Source organism: Notolepis coatsorum (genome assembly GCF_963971535.1).
Source record: "Notolepis coatsorum genome assembly, chromosome: 2".
In the NCBI taxonomy this organism is placed as follows: Eukaryota; Metazoa; Chordata; class Actinopteri; order Aulopiformes; family Paralepididae; genus Notolepis; species Notolepis coatsorum.
This window is the reverse complement of record NC_140166.1, coordinates 112,517,996-112,543,529: the sequence shown is the minus strand read 5'-3', so window position 1 is coordinate 112,543,529 and position 25,534 is coordinate 112,517,996. Positions and strand designations below refer to the sequence as shown.

Genomic DNA, 25,534 nt, shown 5'->3' with positions numbered 1-25,534 from the left:
CCATGGAGAGCTCAATGAAAACAACAATGGCAGCGGTAGCTCGCCGCGGCCGACGTTTAGCTTTTTAGCTCTGCAGAATGACTAAACGACTGGAGGCATAATGATTTTACTGCAACGGATGTTATAATAAAAGCCTTTCCATACATCTGTCTGATTGAAAACGTTATTAACAGACCGCAGAATGGGCACAACGGAGTCAGCACGGGCTGAGATATGAACGGCTAATGCTTGCTATATCTAGGTCGACCTCGGTCGTTGCTATGTAAATACGCTGATGTTATTGAAAGTGTAACTATATAACGTCAATGCCACAAAACGAATGCCTTTGTTATCATAAGTAGTAACTTTTGATGCAGTAGTGTGTGTGTGGGGCGGCGCTGTTCAAAAGTGTCAACGTGTGGACCAGATTGACGCAACACAAGCCTCTTGGGCAAAACATCACGATATCCACGATACGTTTAAAAAGTGTATCGTTAATGAACTGTACCCGATATTTATATAATATCGTCATATCGCCCAGCCCTACGTGGTTGTATTGGCTATTAAGTGTTTGTTTGTTTATATGTATGTATTGTTTGTCCTCCCCTACCCTTTCCCCTTTTTGCATTATGGTGGAGGTTTAAATCCCTATCACCATAAATATATAATTTACTATTTGGAAAACGTCTTGTGTTGTGTCTTCTTTTACCTATACCTGGGACCTTGATTTGAACGCATTTACTGAGAGAGGCTGCTTTTGCTCATGTGCCGCCCTCCAATGGTTATTCTGTGTGGTCCTTAGACCTTCGTACATGACAGTGTGCCAAACATTATTAAAGGTAAAGGTATTTTTGCAGTACATCATAGACAAGGTAAGGACTATATGTTACCAATCTTGCATTGAGCCGATGATTTTTTCGCAGCAATCGCAGCGCGTGTGTGTGTGTGTGTGTGCCGTTGGCTGCGATCAAAGCACGGAGGGGCCGGTTTTCCCCCGTCCCCTTTCGTGCATTCATGATGAAACATAATACCGATAATCTAGCATTGATTTCAGGATGATTCGATAATCAGGCAAGAAATGTTTAGTGGATTTCACTAAAGGGCTGTTTGACGGAGTTCCCTGGGATTACACAGGATCACTCTACAACTATACTCATATTCACCACGGTATAAAACGGAAATGTATTGATGAAATAATTATCTGTTTTTTTACATGTTGACCGGAAGAAACCCACTGACAATCGACGGCGTTATTAGATCCATAGCTATAATATAAAATATAGGTTTAGCTCTACAAACAAGGTGAGCGTTTACATGGGGTTAATGGGTGACATGGCGTATGCACTTTCCGGAAGGGGCATGGCTACTCATCCGTAGCTAACAGTGTACTGCACTGCCACAGGACCTAGCATGTCCTACCATGTTCTGTAAATAGCTCATGTACAGATACCGATATGCCTACTTTGTTTACTTGTTTATTGCACTATGTCGCTCTATTGGTTGGACTCTTATTATTATTACTTGTATTATGCAAATCTTTGCGGGCGAGACCCCCCGCATTTCACTGTATACCTGTATGCCGTGACAAATAAAACTCTTGTATCTATCTTGTATCTTGTGTTAAGGGCTTAACTCATTCTGCGCCAATCAAATCGTTTTTTCTTTTATTCGCTTTTAATATTCTATACAGTCTCACGGACCTCGGTGTACTATTGGGACTCATTCTGAGATCTCAAGATTGCAATGCCGGCTGAATCCTGCTAGGTGGCAGTATCACCTACCCTTTGAAACCTTATTTCACACTGTGTGTTACATTTTATATGGTCCGGGCGGAGAAATGGTACCCGGGCAAGTGAAAGGCTTCATTCGAGCCACTTTGATCGCGTCCAGCACACTTGATGCATAGTTTGTCCCATTTCATGTCAGGGACCCGATGGACATCAATACTGGAAATCGCGATCAGACAATTGAAATATTCATTTTGGAATACCTCCTAGCAAAGGTAAGGACTATATGACATCAATCCTACTTTGATCCTACAATGATTTCACATCGATTGCAACGATCATAATGTCATGTACTCCAAAACGTATGCCGTTGCTGACGATCAGAGCATCACAAAACGACCCCCCCGCCTTTGATACCTTCATGATGAAACATAATACCTCTTATATACCTTTGATTTGGAAATAGTATCATGTCCAGGCGGGCAACGCGAACGACTTTCGCAAAATGTACATAGCCCTCCATAACTCAGCTTCCAGGAATTAGCCCGGATCACTCTGAAACTATATAATATTCACCACGGGATAACACGTGAAAGTATACATGAAAAAACTCTTTTCTACATGTTGGACGAGAGATAGTGACTGTCAAATGAGCCATAGTATTGTCTCCATAGCTATAATATAGAATATAGATATAGCTCTGCAAACATTGTGACGCACCGTGAAAATGCCTATCTTTTAAAGCGTGGCCCATTGACAGCAGGGATGGGGATACACACTGGCGCTGAATGAGTTAAGGGCTGACTTGGGGTCATAGATAGATAAAGACATTCACATCCCCGCTCACCCCTTATGAGCGCGGCCATGAAACACGTCTTCACTCTATGACGCCTGGTCACTACTACCTTATATAGTTTCAACTTGTACCGAGTCGAGAAACATCGATGACGTATAGTTGTCATATAAACTCAAACTGATAAATAATGCATAAACGCTTGATCATCCCTCATTGAATATTTGATTTAATTCAGTTAAAATTATACATTTTAATTCAGTTTTATAATAGCAGCCCATCCCCGAAAACAAAACTAAACTCAAAAATAGTTGGCCTATGAAAGGGATGCCAGCCAGATACGAGCCAGAATAACCAGTCATTGGCTGGGCCACATTAGCAGTCCATCCTTGAAAATAAAACCAAATCCAAAACAGTTGGCCCACGAAAGGGATTTGTTTGGTGGTTTTTAAGTCCTCCATTTCACTCTAAATCTTCTGCAGCATGTCTGTCGAAGAGAGTCTTATTTTTTATATCACCTGCTTCGGCATGGTCGTTGGCTTGTTCAATCACCTCCGGCATTATGGACGGATTGTTCAGAGTAGAGCGTGTAAACCTTAACCGACCTTGTTCTTGAGGGGGTTTCTTTGAGTTCGTTTCCACCTCTGGACATTCCTCGGTTGCTATGACTGAAAAACCGCTAAGGTTTATATAAAGTGGACTCGGAAACAAAGTATTTTAAGGATAAATGTAGCAGTGTCGCCAGAGCTCCTGGTTCAGGCAGCCATCTTAGTTTTTATGAAACCAAAATGTATTATTTCTTATTGTTATTTCTTATCATTATTTATACATTTCTTATTATTATTATTTATACGTTTCTGATTATTCTTATTATTTATTCATATTGATGTTGTGTATATATCACTAGATTAGATTAGATTCAAATGTATTGTCATTATACAGCAACAAACAAAAATAGGTTTGCCATCCAACCAGAGTGCAAATGTAACAGTAAAGTGCAACAGTAATATACAATGTACAGGTGATTAAACTGGGTATAAAATATATAAATTGGTACTACCGAGTATAGTGCTAATCGGATTTATGTACAGAGTTGTAGTATTAATATGTACAGTGATACAGGTATAAAGACACTATGATAGTAAGTCATACTGGCCAGCTGCTTAACTAGTTAAGGGATATGTACAGATATATTATCTACATATATGTAAAAAGGATTATATGCAGGTATGTACAGACAGATGTGGATAGCTGGATAGTACACTATTGTACATGCTATTATACAGAGTTATATGGGTAGACTATAGTACGAAGTAGGTAGTTATGATTATAATTACAGTGTAGGACGGTTGTCGTTGCCAGGGTTCAAACTCAGCACGTTCATGCTGTGAGGCAACAGCACTACCCACTGCATCTCTCTCTCTCTCTCTCTCTCTCTCTCTCTCTCTCTCTCTCTCTCTCTCTCTCTCTCTCTCTCTCTCTCTCTCTCTCTCTCTCTCTCTCTCTCTCTCTCTCTCCTCTCTCTCTCTCTCTCTCTCCTCTCTCTCTCTCTCTCTCTCTCTCTCTCTGTTAGGTGAGGCATAATGGTGTTTGGACAACAGGCTGCTCTGACCACTAAAAGGTTTTCTATTGAGCCTCAACACACTTAGCATGACCACACAAACACTACCACACTCAGCTCGACCACACAAACACCTATCAATCTACAGAGAGAGAGAGAGAGAGAGAGAGAGAGAGAGAGAGAGAGAGAGAGAGAGAGAGAGAGAGAGAGAGAGAGAGAGAGAGAGAGGGAAGTGAGAAAGAGGGAGAGTGAAAGTGAGAAAGTGAGAAAGAGGGAGAGTGAAACACACACACACAGGGCTGTGGCTCAGGAGGTAGAGCGGTCATCTGGTAAATCTGCCCGTTGGTACCCGTTTCAATCCTGTCTCCTGGCAGTGTGTTGAAGTGTCCTTGATGGGGTGTGTGTGTGTGTGTGTGTGTGTGTGTGTGTGTGTGTGTGTGTGTGTGTGTGTGTGTGTGTGTGTATGTGTGTGTGTGTGTGTGCACATGCATGTTTGTGTGAGTGAATGGATGAATGTGAGGCATGAGTTGTAAAAGGCTTTGGATAAAATAACTATACGAATGCAGAGCCAGCTGTGAACCGACCTGCCTAGTTTGACTCTACAGTAGATTTCAACATAGAACAGATATAATGGAATGGACAGTAAAAGATACTCTACTGCACTGACACCCATACAACACCTGACAACCTTTTGTGTGTGTGTGTGTGTGTGTGTGTGTGTGTGTGTGTGTGTGTGTGTGTGTGTGTGTGTGTGTGTGTGTGTGTGTGTGAGAGAGAGTTTTTTTTCTTTCTCTCCCCATTCATGAAGACTTCAAAACATGCGCACGTACACACACTTTCATTCATAAGCAGTCTATAACATTTACAGTCAACTTGTGTGTCTGTGTCTGTTGTTTTATGTCAGTGTTAGAAGGCGTTGTCATGCCAACAAGCATGTCACCGCTCTGAGGAGTGCAGCTCTCTGTTACTACGGTAACCTAAGGCTGCGAGCCACGCAATTGGCTGTTGGGGGGGCATGAGGCTGGACGCAGTCAGAATGATGAGAGAAAAAGAGAGAGAGAGAAGGAAAGAGAGAGAGAGTGGGGGGGGGGGGCTGTTCACGTTGTAGTCAATGAGAGATTGAGACAGAATCTCACTTCCTACTGTACTATATGAGAGGTATAAGAATTTGATAAAAAATAAATAATATCTACCCTAAGTTTATCCATCTCCCTCATCCTCAGAACCTGTCCTATTTACGTGGGGAGAAAAGGTAGTATGCAGTATTATCTGCAAAACATTTCAGTTCAATATTAACACTTTCAGTGACAAAAACGTAAAAAGTTTTTTTTTGATCGTTTTTCCTTTTTTTTATATTTTTATTCATTATTCATCCAGGGACCTTGGTGTTACCATAGGGGATGAGTCTGAGATTGCCAAAGTGCAATACCGGCCACATCCAGCTAGACGGCGCTATCGCTGTGCCACACATGACTGTGTGGCACAGCAGAACAGCAACACAATTATCAAGTTTGCTGACGACACAGTTGTGGTGGGCCTGATCTCTGCAAACGCAGAGAGGGCCTACCCTGGGAGAGGTAGAGAACCTGGCGCTGTGGTGCCGGGAGAACAGCCTCCCCCTGAACGTCAGCAAAACGGAAGAGATGATTGTGGACTTTAGGAGGTCGGGGGCCAGAGACTACAGCCCCCTCAGCATCGGCGGGGCACCGGTCGAGAGAGTGAACAGTTTTAAGTACCTCGGAGTCCACATATCCGAGGACTTGACATGGACCACACACATTGACAGTGTAGTGAAGAAGGCACGGCAACGCCTCTACTTCCTCAGGCGCCTAAGGAAGTTCAAAGTGAGTCATAAGATCCTTAAGAACTTCTACTCATGCACAATAGAGAGCATCCTGACTGGTAACATCACCTCCTGGTTTGGGAATAGCACCGCACACGGCCGCAACAGACTACAGAGAGTGGCACGTTCAGCCGAACGCACAATTGGAGGTGAGCTTCCCACTCTCCAGGACATTTACAACAAATGTTGCAGGGCCAAGGCTAAGAGAATAACCAAAGACTCTAGTCACCCAAACAACTGCCTCTTTGAACTGTTGCGGTCAGGCAAGCGCTACCGGAGCCTAATGACCAATACAGAGAGACTCAGAAGGAGCTTCTATCCCCAGGCCATCAGGATACATTTAGCCGACGCTTTTATCCAAAGCGACTTACAAGTTCTGTACGACAAGTCATCAGGAAGGGTGAGACATAGTGAGGGGGGGAGCTGAGAATCTCTGTCTCTCTCTGTGTGTGTGTGTGTGTGTGTGTGTATATTACCTGGACTGTAGATGTGTGTGTGTGTGTGTGTGTGTGTGTGTGTGTGTGTGTGTGTGTGTGTGTGTGTGTGTGTGTGTGTGTGTGTGTGTGTGTGTGTGTGTATTACCTGGACTGTAGATGTTCCAGCTGCACCTGTAGATTTTCAGTCTGCTCCACCTGTTCGTCTAACGAGCGTTGTAACTTCCTGCTCTGGTTATGTGACTCATCCAGCTGTACACACACACACACACACACATTAATGATTTATCTATATCCACATGAAATAGAGACAAGCCAGGGATATAAACAGTGTAGGTACAGTTAGATATTGAGAGACATTTTCAATTACAATTTTCAGCGGTTGAATGACGTGTGAAATGTATTCAGCTTGAAGACTATGGAACAATAATAGACAACTCTGTCAGTTTAGGTGGAAATGTGAATATAAGCAATAGCAAGTTGTTGACAATGAAAACTATTTTGTTTTGTGTTTTAAATCTTTTTATTTTTCATGAGGTTTCACATTCAATCGACAGATCTACAGAATGTTCTCTCATGAACAATTTTTAACAATTTTCCTTGTGCTCCCCACTCAATCCATTCTCCCATCTCTCACTCACACACACTGGGACATACACACACGTACACGCGCACACACGCGCATACAGGCATACACACACACACACACACATACACTTGCCCACATACAGGCACACATACACACAAATAAACAATTAGAAAAAAAAAAAGAAAAAAAAAGAAAAACTATTTTGGAACCTTTATGGTTAAAGTCAAGGCTTGGCTTAGGGCTTGATGATAGGTCAAAAGAAAGTATACCAACACAAATAGTTGACTGTATGTGTGTGTGTGTGTCTTTGTGTGTGTGGCTCTACATGTGTGTTTATGTGTGTGTGTGTGTGTGTGTGTGTGTGTGTGTGTGTGTGTGTGTGTGTGTGTGTGTGTGTGTGTGTGTGTGCGTGCGTGCTCTCACCTCGTCCTCAGCCTGTCCCAGTTCCTTCTTCAGCTCCTCCACCCTCAGTCGTAGCTTCTTCACCTCCGCCTCGTGGCTCTCCACCCTCCTGGTGGAATGTGTCAGCTCCGCCATCTTGTCTTGGTACTGCTTCTTCAGCTTGGCGTGCAGGTGACGCATGTCTCCCAGCTCCTGAATGCACACACACAAACAGGAACACAGGAATCTCCCATTAGAAATCAGTGGTACTGTAGTTGTGTACCCCTCCAAAAATGTATATTTATTTTGCACATAATCTCACACACATCCAAAAACAATAAACAGTTTTGCACACATTCATTTAGTTTGACAGTTATTGAGAGTAAATAAGTTTGAATATGGCTGCCAGCGAAGGCAAGGAATCAATGTCCCCGATGACATCACTGGTGGCCATAGTCAAACTCAAACGGTAAAACTAAATTAATGTGTGCAATTTATTTTTATAGTTTTTGGATGTGTGTGAGATTATGTGCAAAATAAACCAGCATTGTGCTTGACAGCAGTGAAGGTTGTGTAATTGATCAAAGTGTCAGTGTGCATCAAGAGGCTTCATTAAGAATATAAAAAAGATATATCATTGTAGATGTATCGTTGTAACAGGTTACCTCGACGGAGTATTTAAACCCTGCCCGCACGGCTCAGCTCGGCCCAGATAACAAACCACAGCGTTTCTAATGTAGTGCAGTTGCTGCCACAATGCGTTAGGGGGCGGTATTGACCGTCTGCAATCGCAGACACACTCAGAACAGTATGCACAAGGTGCCTCGATGAATTATGAATGGCAATAGCGAATAAAAGAAATAACGAGTTAAACACGTGTATATACGTGATTGGCCGCCAAGCGCTGGCTCACAATCACGTATATATACGTGGGTGGCCCCGGATGTGTTAAGCATGATTGTATTTTGAAAGGGGCTTTGGTACACCGTTTGAAGTACAAGGGCACCTCGTTCCTCAGATATACTTTATCAAAAGTCCCTGGAAACAAGTATTTCAGAGCTGTTTTTGGACGTGTTCCTTCCTGGGGGAGCGAGCCCTTGGACCCTGCTAATTATGTTGGTTCCCCCGGGGACAGGGGGCGCCGTATCGCTTCCTAGCCCTGAGCCCTCTACGACATTTAGACCAATACAACACTGAAACTCTAGCCTGGCTCAAGTCAGATGGGCCCAGAATCTGAAGGAATGTGAAAAAAGAGTGAAATAATGGAGTGGGTTTATTTTGTTTGTTTATCTATTCGGTGTGGCCCATGGAAGGAGGCTTTATTCAATAGGAAACAGACCTCGGGTCGCCAGTTCATCAATAAAGAAGGTGTATTTTTTTATTTTTTTTATGTTATCCACTTTTTCAATTTTTTCTCCCATCCCAATTTCGCTGTTTCCAATTCTTCCCTCCCCTGTCTTGAACGTTGCTCGCATATGCCCCCCACAGGTCGGTCGTAGGGAGGATAGAAGCCTTGCATCACGTGTCCCCTCCGGTACACGAGGAGGCAGCCTGTCACATCTTTTTCACCCGCTATTTCCTGTCTCTGCTGTGCAGGCGTCCCCAACCGACCTGTGGGAGTCACTGTCCACGTCCAGATTACCACCCATCGACTTCCACCCGCTGACTCTGCCAATTGAGCCAGTATGACGGCCGGCCCAAGCCGGAGACAGCGCCGACAGCCAAAGTCGAACCCGGTGTCTCTTGCGTTGGTGACGAGCGCAATGTCCGCCGCGCCACCCAGCCGCCAGAAGGTGTATTTTCTTAAAAATTCTAAATATTGGCAAACTTTAGAAAGGGTGTTTCTGTGGGTATTCCAACTTTAGAGAAGGTGTTCATTGGTTAGAGAAAATACTAGAGAAAAAGAACAATGTACAACACAAGACAGTTCTTACATTTACATTCATTTAAATTTTAGGGGAGATGGTAATGTCTAATAAAATTTTTGACATTTAGCTGACACTTATATCCAAAGTTCTGTACAACAAGTCAGCAGGAAGGGTACAACAGGGGATAGGGGCAATGAGGAGGGCTTGGGTGAAGGGACAAATGTCCCAGGTGGAGGGGGGGAGGGGTTAGGGGAGGGTCAACGGAAAAATCTAGAAATGCCAGAAGGGGATATTCGCTGTAGTCATCAATAATGAACCATTCTCACTCAGAGCACTTCAACTGCTTCTATAGCAATTCTCTCTCTCTCTCTTATATATATATATATATCTCCGTCTGTCTTTCTCTCTCTCTTTATGCCTCTCTCACTACCTTTCTTTCTCTCGCTATCTAATGGATCCCCTGACAGTAAGACTTCTAAGAAGCTTTTCCAAGGCTGAGCATTACAGTAGATATATAGAGAGGAGGTATTTACAAGAACAATAAAGGAGAGAGATAGAGAGAGAGGGAGGGAGAGAGAAGAGAAAGAGAGAGTTAGGGGGGGGGGATAAGGGTTCAGGGTAGCCAAACATGGGAACAAGTGTCAAAATAATTTAACTTGTAAACATATTATATTAATAATGATATTACTAATACTAATACTGCTATTACCAATATGAATACTGTTATTACTAATAGTAATACTGCTATTACTAATAATAACACTGCTATTACTAATATTACTATGTCAAACAATTTGACGTATGAAGCTTTTGTTTATCGAGTACCATTAGGAAAAGTAACCTACAGTACATAGTGTTACTGTGTTGTAACCACCCTTTAGCTTCTTCATTTGCACATGTGATGTGACGTCTTAAAGCGTCTCTTAAGTGTTGAGAGTTCTTATCAAGGACTTCGGAACATAGGTGAAAAGAAAAGAACGACTGTACCCAATATTAATATAAAAACAGCCTTTTATCTGCTTGCTGCAATTTGAATGATTATTCCATCCATGTGGCGTTTTCTCCCTCCCAAATATGATGAGGCATAAAACTGGACCATTTTCCCACAGCTAACCAGCTTGACCACTACATGTAGCATCCATAAGAACATGCATGGCCGCAGCTCAGGGACCAACACGTCGTACAGAGCTTGGAGAAGGACTGACACTGGAAGGCATGAAGCGTAATGAAAAAAACTGCTTGCAGGGCAGCGATATGGATAGAATATTATTATTATAATGGATAGAACTGCTTGCAGAGCAGCGGTACGGAATTCATATTATTATTATAATGGATAGAACTGCTTGCAGAGCAGCAATATGGATATAATATTGTTATTATAATGGATAGAACTGCTTGCAGAGCAGCAATATGGATATAATAGTTATTATAATGGATATAACTGCTTGCAGAGCAGCAATATGGATAGATACTTGTAGAAACAGATATAAACTATATTATATATTGGACAACGTTAAGGACCCAGTAGAATAAGATAATGAAACGAATGACAGGATAATGAAAATAATGATAGTATGATGAAAATAATGAGAATAATGATGAGATAATGAAACTAATGATCATCAATAATTCAACAACATAATCAGGAGTTCAGATTGGTTGAAAACAGTGGTAGCACAACACACACAATATGTGTGTGTGTGTGTGTGTGTGTGTGTGTGTATGGGTGTGTACATATTTGTATTTAGGAGTGTGACTACGGGTTTACTATCTTGACAGGTCCCAATGTCCCCACAAGAATAGACAAACCTGGAACACACATAAATAATACCTTGTGCCCACTTCAAACAAAGAAAGAGAGAGAGAGAAAGAGAGAGAGACAGAGAGAGAAATAGAGTGATGCATAAATAATATGTTAACCTCATGCTCAGTTCAAACAAAGGGAGAGAAATGGAGAGACGCAGCGGGAAGAAATTAAGAGGGGGATGGGCAGAAGAGGAGGAGGTGTAGGCTGGGTCTGGTGGAGAAGGAGGGGCTAGGAGGAGCAGGATGGAGGAAGGAGAGAATGGAGGAGTAGGAGATAAACAAGACTGGCCAGAGAGGATGCATTCCAAGAAAGACATTTACTGAATACAGAAAGACATCACTTCAAATGTATATCAATGTGTATTTATTTGATTTTAAATGTATTTTAACATATAAATAGATTTAATATATCAAATACATAGTTACAAATAACATTTCTGGAAGTACATTTTCACTTGTAATGCAGCTTGAGAATTGGGTGGAGAGTTTAGACTATAGTTGCTATGCGTTGCTAGGGACACCGGGCGCCATCTTTGCTGGGTTACTTATCAGTTTGTATTGCGAAACGTCTACAAACAACATTTGCATAAATAGGACAAAAGAACAGAGAAAGAGAGATCAAATTAAAAACAGTTACACACTGAGGCAGGGAGGTTCACGATCATTAGGGATGGGCATCGATTTTCATATAAAATTATTAAATTATAATGATTTTACCGGCAACTACACTGTGTAGTGTATTGAGAGGGGAGCCTGTTAACTGTTACACCGCTGAACGGCATGCTGGGTACAGCTCACTAGCCAGTCAGGTAGCACAACAGTCTGTTAACAGCTGGGAGAACAGAAAAAAAAGATGACGAAAGAGAGACCGGATATGTTACATTATAGCAACATTTTGTATGTTTGTATGTTGTTTCAAGCATGTTCAGAATGAATGCTTTTGTTGCCGGAAATATACTAGCTTGGTCCGCTAGCTTTAGCTGATAGCAATGACAGCAGTCAGCTAGCTCGCTTGTTTGATTATGTCACGTTTCGATTACCGGTAGTATTCTAAGGCTGCGGTTACATTATAGCCAAAACGATTCGTTTCATTTAGCTTTTCAGAACGCTGCGTATTGGCAGGCAAGTTAGACGTTGTTTTGTCTCGTGAGCACCGAGTGATGTATATACATGTAGTACAATGCCAAAGCAGTAGGTGGCGATGTAGTTCAAACATGAAGGCCATTTTTAACCAATCAGAAAGGTTGAACGCGTCACTACACTTCCTGCTCAAAAACAACAAAGCCACCATCTTTAAATACCTCGCATGAGCCATTTAGCAACATAGCATTTATTTTTCAGCAAGAAACAAAGTGCAATAAACAAAAACGGATACATTCACTGTGTGTTTTACCTCAATTGTTGATGAAAACAAAACCAACATCAACACAATTTACCACCAAGAGCGGAGAGTTTAGTCTCACAAAAAGATCGCAGATTTTGTTAGCTTACGTGCTAACGTGATTGGGATGTGCCATTATAATAGTATAGCATTGTGGCTAGCGTACATTAACCTAGTAACGTTAATGCTAGTAGAATGAATGGATGAAAACGTTATTTAACAGATTGCAGAATGGGTACAATACAATACGGCTCAATACAAACAACTGTTAAGGGGATGCAGACTGTTGTAGTTTGGACTGGGTAACAATAACTTGACAACACATGAGCTTAGTTTAGCCGCAGCTACAGGCAATCTGAGGAGGACGCAGCGGATATCCTGTATAGCCTCCCATATGGCCGGTTGGTGTCGGGAGACAGCAAATTATATTAATTATAGCGCGATATTGCAAGTGACTCCCAGAAATAGTTCTGATGTTTGGACTAATGGACGGAGTCGAGGTCCAGCCAGGGGAGAATTTGGCGTCGGTGTCTACTACTGCGCATGGGCGTGGGCATGAACGGCTCCGTATCTGGCTTGCGCAAATTACATGGCACTGTTGTCGGGGAGTTTTCTAAATGAAAACACCCTTTGAGCGTTGCCGCTAGGAAAACGCGTTTTCCTGCCAAAACGGCGTTGCCCTTTAACTTGGACATGCAAACGAAATAATTGGAAAATGAAACGTTGTAAGTGTAACCATTGCCTAATAGTTCCCAGTGACCATCTAATTACACATTTTGTGAGCTTTACCTATCTCTAGTAAGTATGTTCTTAAACTGTCCAAAGGATAGTGGGTATTTATTTTTAGAGTGAGTTGAAGATTATTCCAGGAAGCTGGTGATGGCTGTGAGATTTTTCTGTGGCAGGTTGTCACAACAAGACGTCCCAAACCATCTTTTATTCCAAGAACTCTGTCTGTCAACACACACAGTCAGGCCAGAGTGATCCTCCACAGGGCCACTTTAGCCCGCAGTCTGAGTGTAGCCATAACAACAGCAGATGGAAGCTAATCAAAGAACATTACTCTGTAATACAAGTATTTTGTAAATGTTGGACACAATTTGGCAAATGATATTGTGGAGCCGAGTGATAAGGAAGGCCTGGATGAAAAAATGGTTAGTCAAAACCCCTTTTCCATCTTTATTATGAGTGTAAATGAAAACGAAATACTTGATATTGTTAAAAACTGTAAGAATAAAAAGTCCACTGACTGGACGGATATAGACATGATGTTAGTCCAAGAAATAATAGAATGCATAGTAACACCACTGACACACATCTGCAACCAATCCTTCCTTACCGGTATCTTCCCCAGTAAAATGAAATCATTCCCATTTTCAAAGTGGAGACAGGTATAAACTCTCCAACTACAGGCCAATTTCTCTGCTCTCACAATTTTCCAAAATCATCGAAAAACTGTTTGTGCAAAGACTCAACAATTTCCTAGACAAACATAATCTACTGAGTAGCCACTAGGGGTGTAACGGTACACAAAATCCACGGTTCGGTACGTACCTCGGTTTCGGTATTGCTCTTCATTTATCTATTTATTTAACTGTATTAAACAATATAAAACGAATTGGCCATAATTTACTGAGCAAACTAATGCTTACTGCTGTAACCTACTAATAACACTTAAGTAAATCTGAAGATTATTATATAGCAGATGCCTTGGAGGATAAGTCGTGGACAACTGTAGCGTGTGCTTGTTTATACATAGCCCCTTTCATGACTGTGATGCTTGAATACAGGGGCAGCCAGGGCTTGCATCACAGTCACGAATGGGGCTAGTTTATACAGAGCTGGTGGTATGACTTGCTGGCTGAAATACGGACGAGAGGGAACTAGGTAGCGGGGCTATATTACTTTTAACATGTGCTTAAACCCAGTGTTCTCGACAACAAAGTATGGTCGCAGATCTGCTGCTATAAAAACACCTATGGCGTTTGTTATTGCTTTGGCCCGGTCTGAATTAATAGCGAGATGCTGCTTGAATGCCAGGGGAGCTGGGTTTGCACTAGGATCTGTTTCTTCCGTGTACCAGTGATATTCACATTCGGGTGATGCCGTTTCAAATGCGTGATAAAGTTCGCAATAAAGTTGAACAATGACAGCTCTGGCTTGTCAGTTAGTATTGCACTCGTCATACTAAGGCTAATATGCTATGCTGAATTACAGCTCTCGTTCAGCGTGGCTGCGCGCTGCGTTGGATGAACAAACAACATCCGGTTAGTTGTGCACGTTAAATTAGGGCCGGGGGGCTTTAAGTTCTGCAAAAAAAGGTTCCGTGCCATTGCAATCGTTCGGTGCACAGCGCGTACTGTACCGGAGGACCACATTGAGGCGGTACAGTACATATCCGCGTACCGTTACACCCCTAGTAGCCACCAGTATGGGTTTAGAGTAGGGATGCACCGAAATTTCAGCACCGAAAGTTTTCGGCCGAAAATGGCAAAAAATTGCCTTTCGGCTTTCGGCCGAAAGAGTTTTTTCACCGAAAATATATCACAGAAACAGAAACAACCTAACAACCTCGCGTGTTGTTGTGATGATGTCGCGCTGTCGAGAGTCGCGCTGTTTCTATGTAAACTCTGCGCGCAACGCGTCCAATAAATGCGTCTTTAACATGCTTTATATCCTTATTTACTATATGCTGCGGTTAATCACTGAGTGATCTAATATGCATATTATTCAGAGCGAGAGGGGGGGGGGGATTGTGTTTCTCACATTGACGCTGTCTGTCTGTCGCGCGTCTACTGTGCCGAGTCAAGCGAGCACATTCAGCTGGGGACTAGAAAGGTGCGCTCAGTAGAGCACAGATGTCCGCTGCGCAGCCAGAGAAAAGATGGAATTAATGTACTGTATGCATTCAGAAGTGATGAATAAATGTTTTATGGACCCATAATAGTGATTATTTATTATTTAAGTTAAGTTTTGCCATAATCATATATTTTTCCATAATCATAATGTTCCACAACATTGGTAAAAAAAAATTCTATTCTATGAATCATTTTCGGCCTTTCGGCTTTCGGTTTTCGGCCAACTGTTTTCTATTTTCGGTATCGGTTTCGGCCAAGAATTTCCCATTCGGTGCATCCCTAGTTTAGAGCTAACAGGTCCACCTCAATGGCAGTGATGGAACTGGTGGAAGAGATCTCAACTGCAATAGACAACAGGGAATATACTGTGGGGGTGTTCATTGATTTAAAAAAAGCATTCGACACCATTGACCATGGATTGCTTCTAAAGAAAATGGAGAGGTATGGTGTCAGAGGAATTGCACACTCATGGCTAAAAAGCTACCTTGAAGACAGACATCAGTATGTATGTACACATGAAAAATTTCGATTCAGATTCGTTAAAGGTTACGTGTGGAGTCCCACAGGGCTCTGTGCTGGGTCCAATACTATTTATTATGTATATAAATGATGTCTGCGATGTGTCTAAACTATTAAAATATGTGTTGTTTGCCGATGACACAAGTTTGTATTGCTCTGGAAACAATTTGGAACAGCTCCTGAATATAGTGGAGAAGGAACTGAGATCACTAAAAAGCTCAATAGCTTATTTTTTTTTATCCACTTTTTCTCCTTATTTTCCCATCCCAATTTAGTGTATCCAATTCTCCCCTCCCCTGTCTTGAATGTTGCTCGACTATGCCCCCCACTGGTCGGTTGTAGAGAGGATAGAAGCCTTGCATCACATGTTCCCTCCGGCACACGAGGAGGCAGCCTGTCACATCCTTTCGCCTGCCAGCGCGGACTCTCATTGGCGAGGTAACGCATGGGAGGGTCACACTACCCTCGCCACTTCCTGTCTCTGCTGTGCATGCGTCTCCCAACCGACCTATAGGGGTCGCTGTCCACAACGTCCAATCCCCACCCATCGACTTCCACCCACTGACTCTGCCAAATGAGCCAGTGCGACGGCCAGCCCAAGCCGAAGGCAATGCTGAGACTGGGATTCGATACCGGAGCCTCTTGCATTGGTGACGAGCGCAATCTCCGCTACGCCACCCAGCCGCCCCTAAGCTCAATAGCTTCTGTAACACTAACGCAACTACTCTGTACATGCCATTTTTGTTGTGATGTTTTTACACGCGGGGTAAGGGAGAGGTGGGCTATCGCGTCATCGGTTCAGGAGAAGACGCGTTTCGCTTGTAAAGATGGTGATGCAAGGGGGGCGTCTTCAGAATTGCGCACTCTGGAAGCCGGTCTCAGAAAGTAGTGGCGAACATGAAGGCAATTTTCAACCAATCAGAACTTGAATGTGCCAATACACTTCCTGCAAAGAAAATGTCAACAAGCCGCCATCTTTAAATGCCTATTTACCCAATGCAGCACTTATTTTTCAGCAAAGTGTAATAAAAGTGCAATAAACAAAACGGATACATTCACTGTGTGTTCTGCCTCTCATTTGTTGATGAAACAAAACTAACATCAACACAAGTGACCATCAAGAGCGGATAGTTTAGTCTCAAAAAAGATCGGCGATGTTGTTAGCTACATGCTAACGTGAATGGAATATGCCAGTATAACAGTATAGCATTGTGGCTAGCAGCTAACGCTAGCTCACGCTAGCCAGCCAGCACCAAACTGATGATATCGGGAGCTATCAGTAGCTAGATAACATTAGAGACAACGCCTCGTGTATTAAACAAAAGTGAATAGATGACTGGGCCATTTTGTTTAATGCTTGTTAAGATTGAAAGAGGAACTTGAGCTAACAGGGTCTGATAGCTAACGTTAGCTCCCGTTAGCCAGCTGCTCATGCAATCGTTAATGCTAGCAGAATGAATGGATGTAAACTTTATTTAACATTGTCAAGTTATGTGGTTTTTTTCCCCCCCTTTGGTACCAGTGCTGCCCAAACTTGAAAACGGCTTGAACTTCAACAGAGGACGCTGGGACAACTCGACTTCATATTGCAGATTTTAATGACTTTTTGCTCCAACACATCATCATTTGTTGCATCATCAGAAGTAGGTTGAAAACCAATGGCGTCTCTGGAATGATTCTTTCACTTGGTTCCCTCTTTTCTAATTCTAAATGGGCATTCTTCTCCCACTGAAGGAAACTAGTCCTTCCACTGCAAAGAATTTTTTTCCTCTGCCTATTCCACCCCAAGATGGCATTCACACCTGAATTGCATTGCTGCTCATTACCCCCTGCAGCAATCAACTCTCATCACAGCAGCTCAGGGTTGGCGGCCATCTTGTCACAAATCATACCCCTTAGAATGTTAGGAAAATTAACCATCCCCACATTGTATATATATAATATAAATAATATATAATATGAAACAAACATAAATGTAGACATTGTCTTAACACCTCCCACTTGAGCTCCTGGTTACTGAACCCAAGGAGGTCATACCAGTCCTTTAAGCATTTCGCTGTTCTTCAGCAGGAAGTATGATAACCAGACGTCTGACATCCCTGTGAAGAATGGTGGCTGGGATCTTAATCGAGAGCTTATCGGTTCCTTTAGTGTTTGTTTCTGTGCCCCCTCCTTTCTTTGGCTTTCCGATGTGTACAGGATAGCTGGGGAAGGTCCTTACATGTACATAGCTTAGGATGGCTTTCCTGTAAGCATTTACACTTTTACAACTTGTATTGACCGTTCAAGGCATCATCTCCCACAGCAACATTTCACACTGCACTCTCGTCTTCATTGAACATCTGCATCCTGCCTTTTCCACTCTTCTCATCGCCCTTCTTAAATTCTCCTCTTAGGCAGAGTCAGTAATGGTGATCTGGGAGGCAGCCTCCTGTTTTACAGTCTATATTTCTGCAAAGGAAAGTGTCTCTGCAATATCCATTCCTGTCATGACATCCAAGACATTTGCTGCATGCTCCCAGCTTTTTCAAAGCAGCTCTCTTTTCAGGTAGCTTCAGCTCTTTAAATTTCCGACAGAAGAATATCTTGTTACTGTGCCTTTCATCACCACATACAACACACCCATCTTTCAGCTCTCCTTTCTTTGTGGTTATTGTAGCAGCATATTTTCTCTCATACCTTTTCTCAGGATGGTCTGGTCTGTCCATCCGTTCCACAATCCTTAGCTGCTCAAGCCGCTCGAGAATTTCTTCTTGATTTTTCAGGAACTTCAGGAGCATGTTAAAGTGGTTGTCTGGAGTTACATTGTTTATTGGATCAATCATGAGGATTAGCCAGTCTCTTTGAACAAAGTCAGGTAGCTTGCTCTCTATAGATTCGATTACCAGTGGGTTGTTTATGGCACCAGAGTTTCCCAGATCTGTGAGGTCTGCCAGGGCCTTTTCCACACACTGTGTAACTGAGGGGTACAATTCCCTGACTGTATTGATAAGTATGGTATCATTAAACCACTACCGCTTTATGTACTTTAATTACTGGCCATACAGTACATGATATATAAATATGATGAACACTTCCCACAATGAATCGGTTCCACACAAAGGTGTAATCAAGTATTTATTGCAGCAAAAGGTACATAATATACTTCTCTGTATTTTACTTTGGATGCGCTTATAAGGCAAAGGAATGTGCGTAGGCAGATCAATAATGAATGTCCATTCTCTGGTTACGCAGGAGGTAATTATACAACCTGAATCTTAGGGAATTATATCTATGGTACACTAGTAATATATAGCGGGAGATACTGGAAGGGTCCCCCCGGTTGTAAGCCAGCAGGGGTAGAGGATCTGTCGGTAGTAGAGAGTCTGGTCAACGATGACTAAGGAGACTCCAAGTACAGGAGACGGTGCAATAGTCTCTTGATCCACAGACGAATACAGCTGTTCTCCGTAGACTGTAGCTCCACAGTGAAGAAAGCTAGCCGGCCTCAGGCTCTCTGAGGCGCAGACTCGACTGGTCTCCTCACAGGGTAAATCCAACACGTGTAGGCGTCGGCGATTCTCCGCTCCATAAATCACAGGACCAAAACAAATATAATCCAGCCGCAAAGGGCTATGTAGTCGTCGGGTAGATTAATCCAGTGTACATGTCCACACGGTTCTCGTCTAGGTCTCCTCGGGTGAAAGCGCCATGAAAGCAGCCCAGCCTGGATAAGCACTCTAGCTGATACGAGGAAGCGTTGGTGATGCTGATCACTGTAGAACTTTAGCCGCACGATACACTATACACAAATAGACTATTACTGACTTAATAGAAATATGTCGCACTCGACGGTATAGCGCCAAACTCTGACAATTCAGTTATTAATTCGCACGCGGTCTCAATGCTCTATTTGGGGCCAAACAGGCCATACTTCACCGCACGTTGTATCGTGGGTGAGGCTTCAACTTATTGGGTAACTCTACTTCTGTATTCACCTGCGCCATATTTATATGCACGGCGAACAATCTAGTGCCAACCTCATTTCTGTCTCGTATCCCTGGGCAAGGCCGGGCTTGTACAGACATGTCTTGACGGTGGCTTTGAACCTGACTCTGGAGGCACGGCTCTGGCGCCTGTGGACCGCTGTCCAATAGGAGAATGAAATATTATGGTCTGGGCTAAAGGGATATTCCGTGTATATGTACAAGGAATATACAAGGGATATCAAACGATATACAAATACTATGCAATATATATCAATAAATAAATATATATATTCGGTTTAATCTGATCCTTTGTAACACACTGTATGAGGTCGATTACTCTCCTTGGCTGGTTTCCCCTCACAGGTGGTATTTTCTCCAGCTCCTCCAGTATTTCTATGGCGATGGTTGACTTGTTTCCAATCCACACCTATTCTCCATGACTCTGAATATCTCTTCAGCAGTGTTGTAGGTTGATAGCCTGAGCTCCTTTGAAATCTTGTCATCCACACTGTCCAGGAGCTGAATCTTCTTGACTTCAGCTGATCCAGATGGCTCCCCTTGCCTTTGCAGGCTCTCCCAGTCTTTCCTCCATCTGTGATACTCTCTTTTACAGCCCTTGAAGATAGGTAGGGTGGTTGGCTTAATCCTCACAATCGGTGCTGCTGGTGTGGGCAGTGCTCCTTCCCTTGGAGCTCCTGTGGCTGCGGATACCGCCTGCATCTCAATCCGTCGTGCAGTGACAAACTCAGCTTTCCTTAGCTCCAGCCGGTTGTTGATTGCTTTCAGGGCCTTGCCTCTGCCATCTAGGTCCCCCTTTTCTGTCGAGGGGACCCATCTCTCCCACGTTGACAGGACTCTGAGGGCCTCCCCTATCCACTTGTCCAAAAGAGCCAGGTGCACCTCGTAGCCCTCCAGGTTGGCACTTTGAACAGGTAAGCGTTCCGCTTTATCACATGTCTTTTCTGCTTCCAGGACTGCATCTGTGAGCTCACTTTGGCCATACCTGGACCACAGGTTATCCTGGACCATGTCTCTTATTTCTTCAAATGTAGCTCGAGTTCCTTTGGCAGCCCTCTCAATGTCGCCCTCTTGTGGCTCTGTGAGAACTTCTCCTTCCTCTTCCTTCATGTCAGCCAGCAGTCCAATTCTGTAGTCATCATTGGTTGCAAAAACCTCTTTTAAGCAGTCAGAGAGTTTGGTGAACTCCCCCTTTAACTCTGCTTCAACCATGCTGCTTGCCCCTCTGATGATGAAGTTGGCTTGTCTGGTGAAGCTGCTTCTTGCAGTGGTTCTCTCTCTTTTGAGCTGCTGAACCTTCTTCCCCAGAACCTCTTCTGCCATCTTGACCTCTGCATCAACAGCTTTTCTCTGGACGTCTGAAGCCTTTTATCCTCAGATCCAGGCTGCTCCGCGTGGTTTTCAACTGTCAAGTTATGTGGTTTTTTTTCCCCCTTTGGTACCAGTGCTGCCCAAACTTGAAAACGGCTTGAACCTCAACAGAGGACACTGGGACAACTCGACTTCATATTGCAGATTTTAATGACTTTTTGCTCCAACACATCATCATTTGTTGCATCATCAGAAGTAGGTTGAAAACCAATGGCGTCTCTGGAGTGATTCTTTCACTTGGTTCCCTATTTAATTCTAAATGGGCATTCTTCTCCCACTGAAGGAAACTAGTCCTTCCACTGCAAAGAATTTTTTTCCTCTGCCTATTCCACCCCAAGATGGCATTCACACCTGAATTGCATTGCTGCTCATTACCCCCTGCAGCAATCAACTCTCATCACAGCAGCTCAGAGTTGGCGGCCATCTTGTCACAAATCATACCCCTTAGAATGTATTAGGAAAATGAACCATCCCCACATTGTATATATATAATATAAATAATATATAATATGAAACAAACATAAATGTAGACATTGTCTTAACAAACATATTGCATAATGGGTACAATACGGCTCAATACAAACAATTGTTAAGGGAATGCAGACTGTTGTAGCTTGGACTGGGGTCCTTATAACAATAACTTGACAACACATGGTAGCTGCAGCTATTTGGGACAGCTCTGTTGTCACCGGACGTTGGTGAGGGCACGCAGATGCCGGTATCTACTGCGCATGGGCGTTGAGCAACAACGGCTCCGCGCAGATTACACGACACGTTGTCGGCGAGTTTTTCGCGTTATTCCAAAACGGAAACACAATTTAGCGTTTTCAGTAAGGCCAAAACGTTTCCTGCCAAAACGGCATTTCTACCTAACAGGGACAGCAAACGTATTCAAAACGTATTAAAAAACGAACACAAAAACACTAGTCTAACCATGGCATTAGTGTCCTGACTGACTTAGGTGTCAAAACAGGGGAGGGGGGGGGGGGGGGTAAAATGCTTTACAATGCCTCCTGGGTGAAGGAGTTATTCAGGAATGTGGCACTTAATCGCTTTGATTCAGATAATGGGTGTTTTATCAGGAAACAGGACTGTGGTATCAGCATGATTCATAATACATAGACTGAACATTATATCCCCGATCTGAACAAGTGATGGCTTATTTTGTAGGTAAGAACTTGTACTTTGATATAATGTAAAAATATATTTGAAGCTTGCTCAATATGACCCTGCTTAAAATAGATAGAATAAAAGCTGTGCAATAAGAAGGTGTAATCACAGTGTTGATGTAATGAGTCTAAGCGGCAGTAATGGTGCATCAAAAGGCCAAGATGTAGAGGTAGTATGAAATAGGCTTAAAATGTCCATAGAACTGACAGGCATAATAAATAATTTAATATTTATAATAATAAACCAGCATAGCAATCTGGTTAGCTGTGGTGGAGAAGATAAAGGGAAGCATATGAACTTGTAATTTCGGATGTTAAATGGAATAGTGGATGTATAGTCCAAGAGGGGGTCCTGAGGGGGGGGGGGGGGGGGGGGGTGGAGGGGGAGAAGGGGAAGGAAAGAGCGAGGAAGAGCGAGCGAGTATTGTATTTATTATTTTTATGTCTTTTAATCTACATTTAATTTGATTTAATTACTGGACTGTCATTATTGTTATTATTATTTCTGTCATTGTCCTGTGATTTATCATTGCTTTTACTGTTACTGTATTGTTTGTTTAGTTTTATGTTAAAAAAGGGAAAATAAAAAACATTTGTTCAAAAAAAAAAGAAATTATAATAATAAATAGTCATGATGTCACTAATATCAAACTTACTAATACTGATCATTTGTGTCATTCAAATTATCCAAAATATATGAACTGATATCCTACGTACACTGACCATTTGTGTCATTACAATTATCCAAAATATGAACAAGTACACACATAATTCCATTATCGTGTACTCAGTGGTGCAGTGGTCATGGGACGGGGTTGCACGCCGTTACATCTGCTTTTTGAGCAGGAGCATGCGCAGTTTGCGCACGCACACACACAAGAATGTCCACTCGACTCTGCGCCAAGTACCCACCTGGCTACTTTGCATAACAATATCTTAGGTCGTCAGGTGTGTTCAAATACTACAGTTGGACCATTCACACAAATCCTGCGAATGAAATGTGTTACATTCCATTCCTAGAGGCAATTAGGCATCGTCTTTATTCGCGAGGGAAAATGTATGCACATGCACGTGACGTCATTAAAACACAGTGCAACCCCTTATGAAATCACCACTGCCCGTACTGATTACAGTCCATCGTTTTGGGGCTGATTTGACGAAGGCTGCATCACTGATCTTCACTATACTACAGTGACGATACTGATCAGTTCATTAAAATTATCCAAAATATTAACGATGATCAGACTGATAATTTGTGCCATTAAAATTATCCAAAGAAGTTACCGATAATTGTGTCATTAAAGTTATCCAAAATATTAGGTCTGATCTCCTAAATACTGATAATTAAAATGATCTAAAATATTAACACTGATATCCAAAGTACATTTGAAGAGTTGGCCTCCCTGATATCTCATTTAAATGCCTGAGCAAAGAGATTTAAGCTGTCTTTTGAAGATATTAAGCGAGTTGGGTTCCCCAATGTTTTTGGGCAGTTTGTTCCATAGTTTTGGGGCGTACGAGCAAAAAAAATTAAACGCATAGCGAGACTGAACTGGCGGCTGCACTTGCGCACCATACAAGCTCTCACCAGATGCACCAAGCTCCCAGTAGCCCTGCAAAAAACAACGACTCGAATACAAAAACATTTAATATATTTAATATTTATTTATTTATTTAATCTCCTGATAGCCGGGCTGCCCCCCAAGTAATTGTGCAAATGAAAGAAATACCTGAAATTAAATCTAAGACTTTTTAATACCTTTTGAGGCCTTAAATTGAGAATTATGAATTTAATACTTTTTAAGACTTTAATACCCCGCAGATAGCCTGAAATAGCTCACAGAATTAATAATCCAACATTTATTTGTGAAAATCAGTTCTTCTCAGACAAGGACGCGATGAAAACGTTTATCGCATAGCTCTCTTTACCTGCTGCTGTGTGGGAATAATTAGATTATTTGCTGACAATTACTGCTGATGCTTCCAAGCTCCAGAAAATGGTATTCAGAACAGGCCTAGTGTGTGTGTGTCATACCAGTCTGGTAAATGTTTCTCCTTTACTGGAGGGACCCTAAACTATGCCGCTACATCTGTTCTCGTTCTCTCACACGCGCGCACGCACACACACGCACGCACGCACGCACACACACGCACTAATGTTAGCTATATAGACCTCTCACTCAGTCATCACATCATTCATTGATGAGCCCCGGTGCATCCCCCCCCCCCACCCATGGCAGAAATGAACGGACTTTTCCTTTACTGTCATTTTGTCCTTAATGTTGTATGTGAGGTTAATGGGGAAATAGTTTTTCACCAAAGGATTTTATGTTTACTTAACGTTCCAATTTTTTAAAGCCAAATTGCTACTAACCCTAAATGATCGGGTGTTGCAGAGACACTGGTGACATCGGGTGACCTGATCTGTGATGCTAAGCTAGTTTTGGCTAGTGATATATCCTTTTTTTAAACTGCCACTTGAAATTCTAAATCCCCTGCCTTATCAGAGAGATAAATGTATATCAGAAGGCTTTGTTCACGGAGACCACAGCTGCACGGACCACAGACAAAGCTAGGAGCGATCTATTAATAGTCCATTAATTTCCTATTGCTGCAGCATAGACTGGAGACTCAGGAGCAGCAAGAAAATATGTCACCCGTGAGAGGTCTATTACAGTAGCTAGCTAGCTCAGGTGGTTGATGACAGCTAGGTTTGCACTTGCCAACATTCACAGCCTAAATATAGGTGAAGTTATATTAAATGTAACTGTTACAAAGGGTCAGATTAAACCGAATATATATATTTGTTTATTGATATATATTGCATAGTATTTGTATATCGTTTGATATCCCTTGTGTATTCTTTGTACATATACACGGAATATCCCTTTAACCTAGTAGTACAGACCATAATATTTCGTTCTCCTATTGGACAGCGCCCACCAGGCGCCAGTGTCTTACCCCTAGAGTCAAGTTGAAAGCTACCGACACGACATGTCTGTGCATGTCCTGCCTTGCCCAGGGATACGGCGACAGAAATGAGATTGGCACTATTTTAGCCCCGTACATATAAATATGGCGCAGGCGAATACAGAACTTCTTTTTCGGTTCAGTCTTGTTCAGTTCAGTCCGCAGTCCGTTCAGTTCGAGTTACCCAAGTGACGCCTCACCCACTATGCAACGTGCGGTGAAGTAGGGCCCGTATTGCCCCAAAATAGAGTCGTGTTTTATCCTAATACGTTTGTTCAACGTATCGTTCGCTCCTTACT

General features: G+C 42.6%; 1 protein-coding gene across 3 annotated transcripts in view; it reads right to left on the bottom strand.

Moving 5' to 3' along the window:
* ccdc102a (coiled-coil domain containing 102A) overlaps positions 1-25,534 on the bottom strand; it is a 336,579-nt gene that overhangs the window by 28,773 nt on the left and 282,272 nt on the right. For all 3 annotated transcript variants that reach the window (XM_084308068.1, XM_084308070.1, XM_084308069.1), the window contains 2 exons: positions 7,350-7,520; positions 6,486-6,589 (listed from right to left, as the gene is read on the bottom strand). In XM_084308068.1, coding sequence (XP_084164194.1) covers positions 6,486-6,589; positions 7,350-7,520 — 275 coding nt within the window. The remainder of the gene's footprint in view (positions 1-6,485; positions 6,590-7,349; positions 7,521-25,534) is intronic.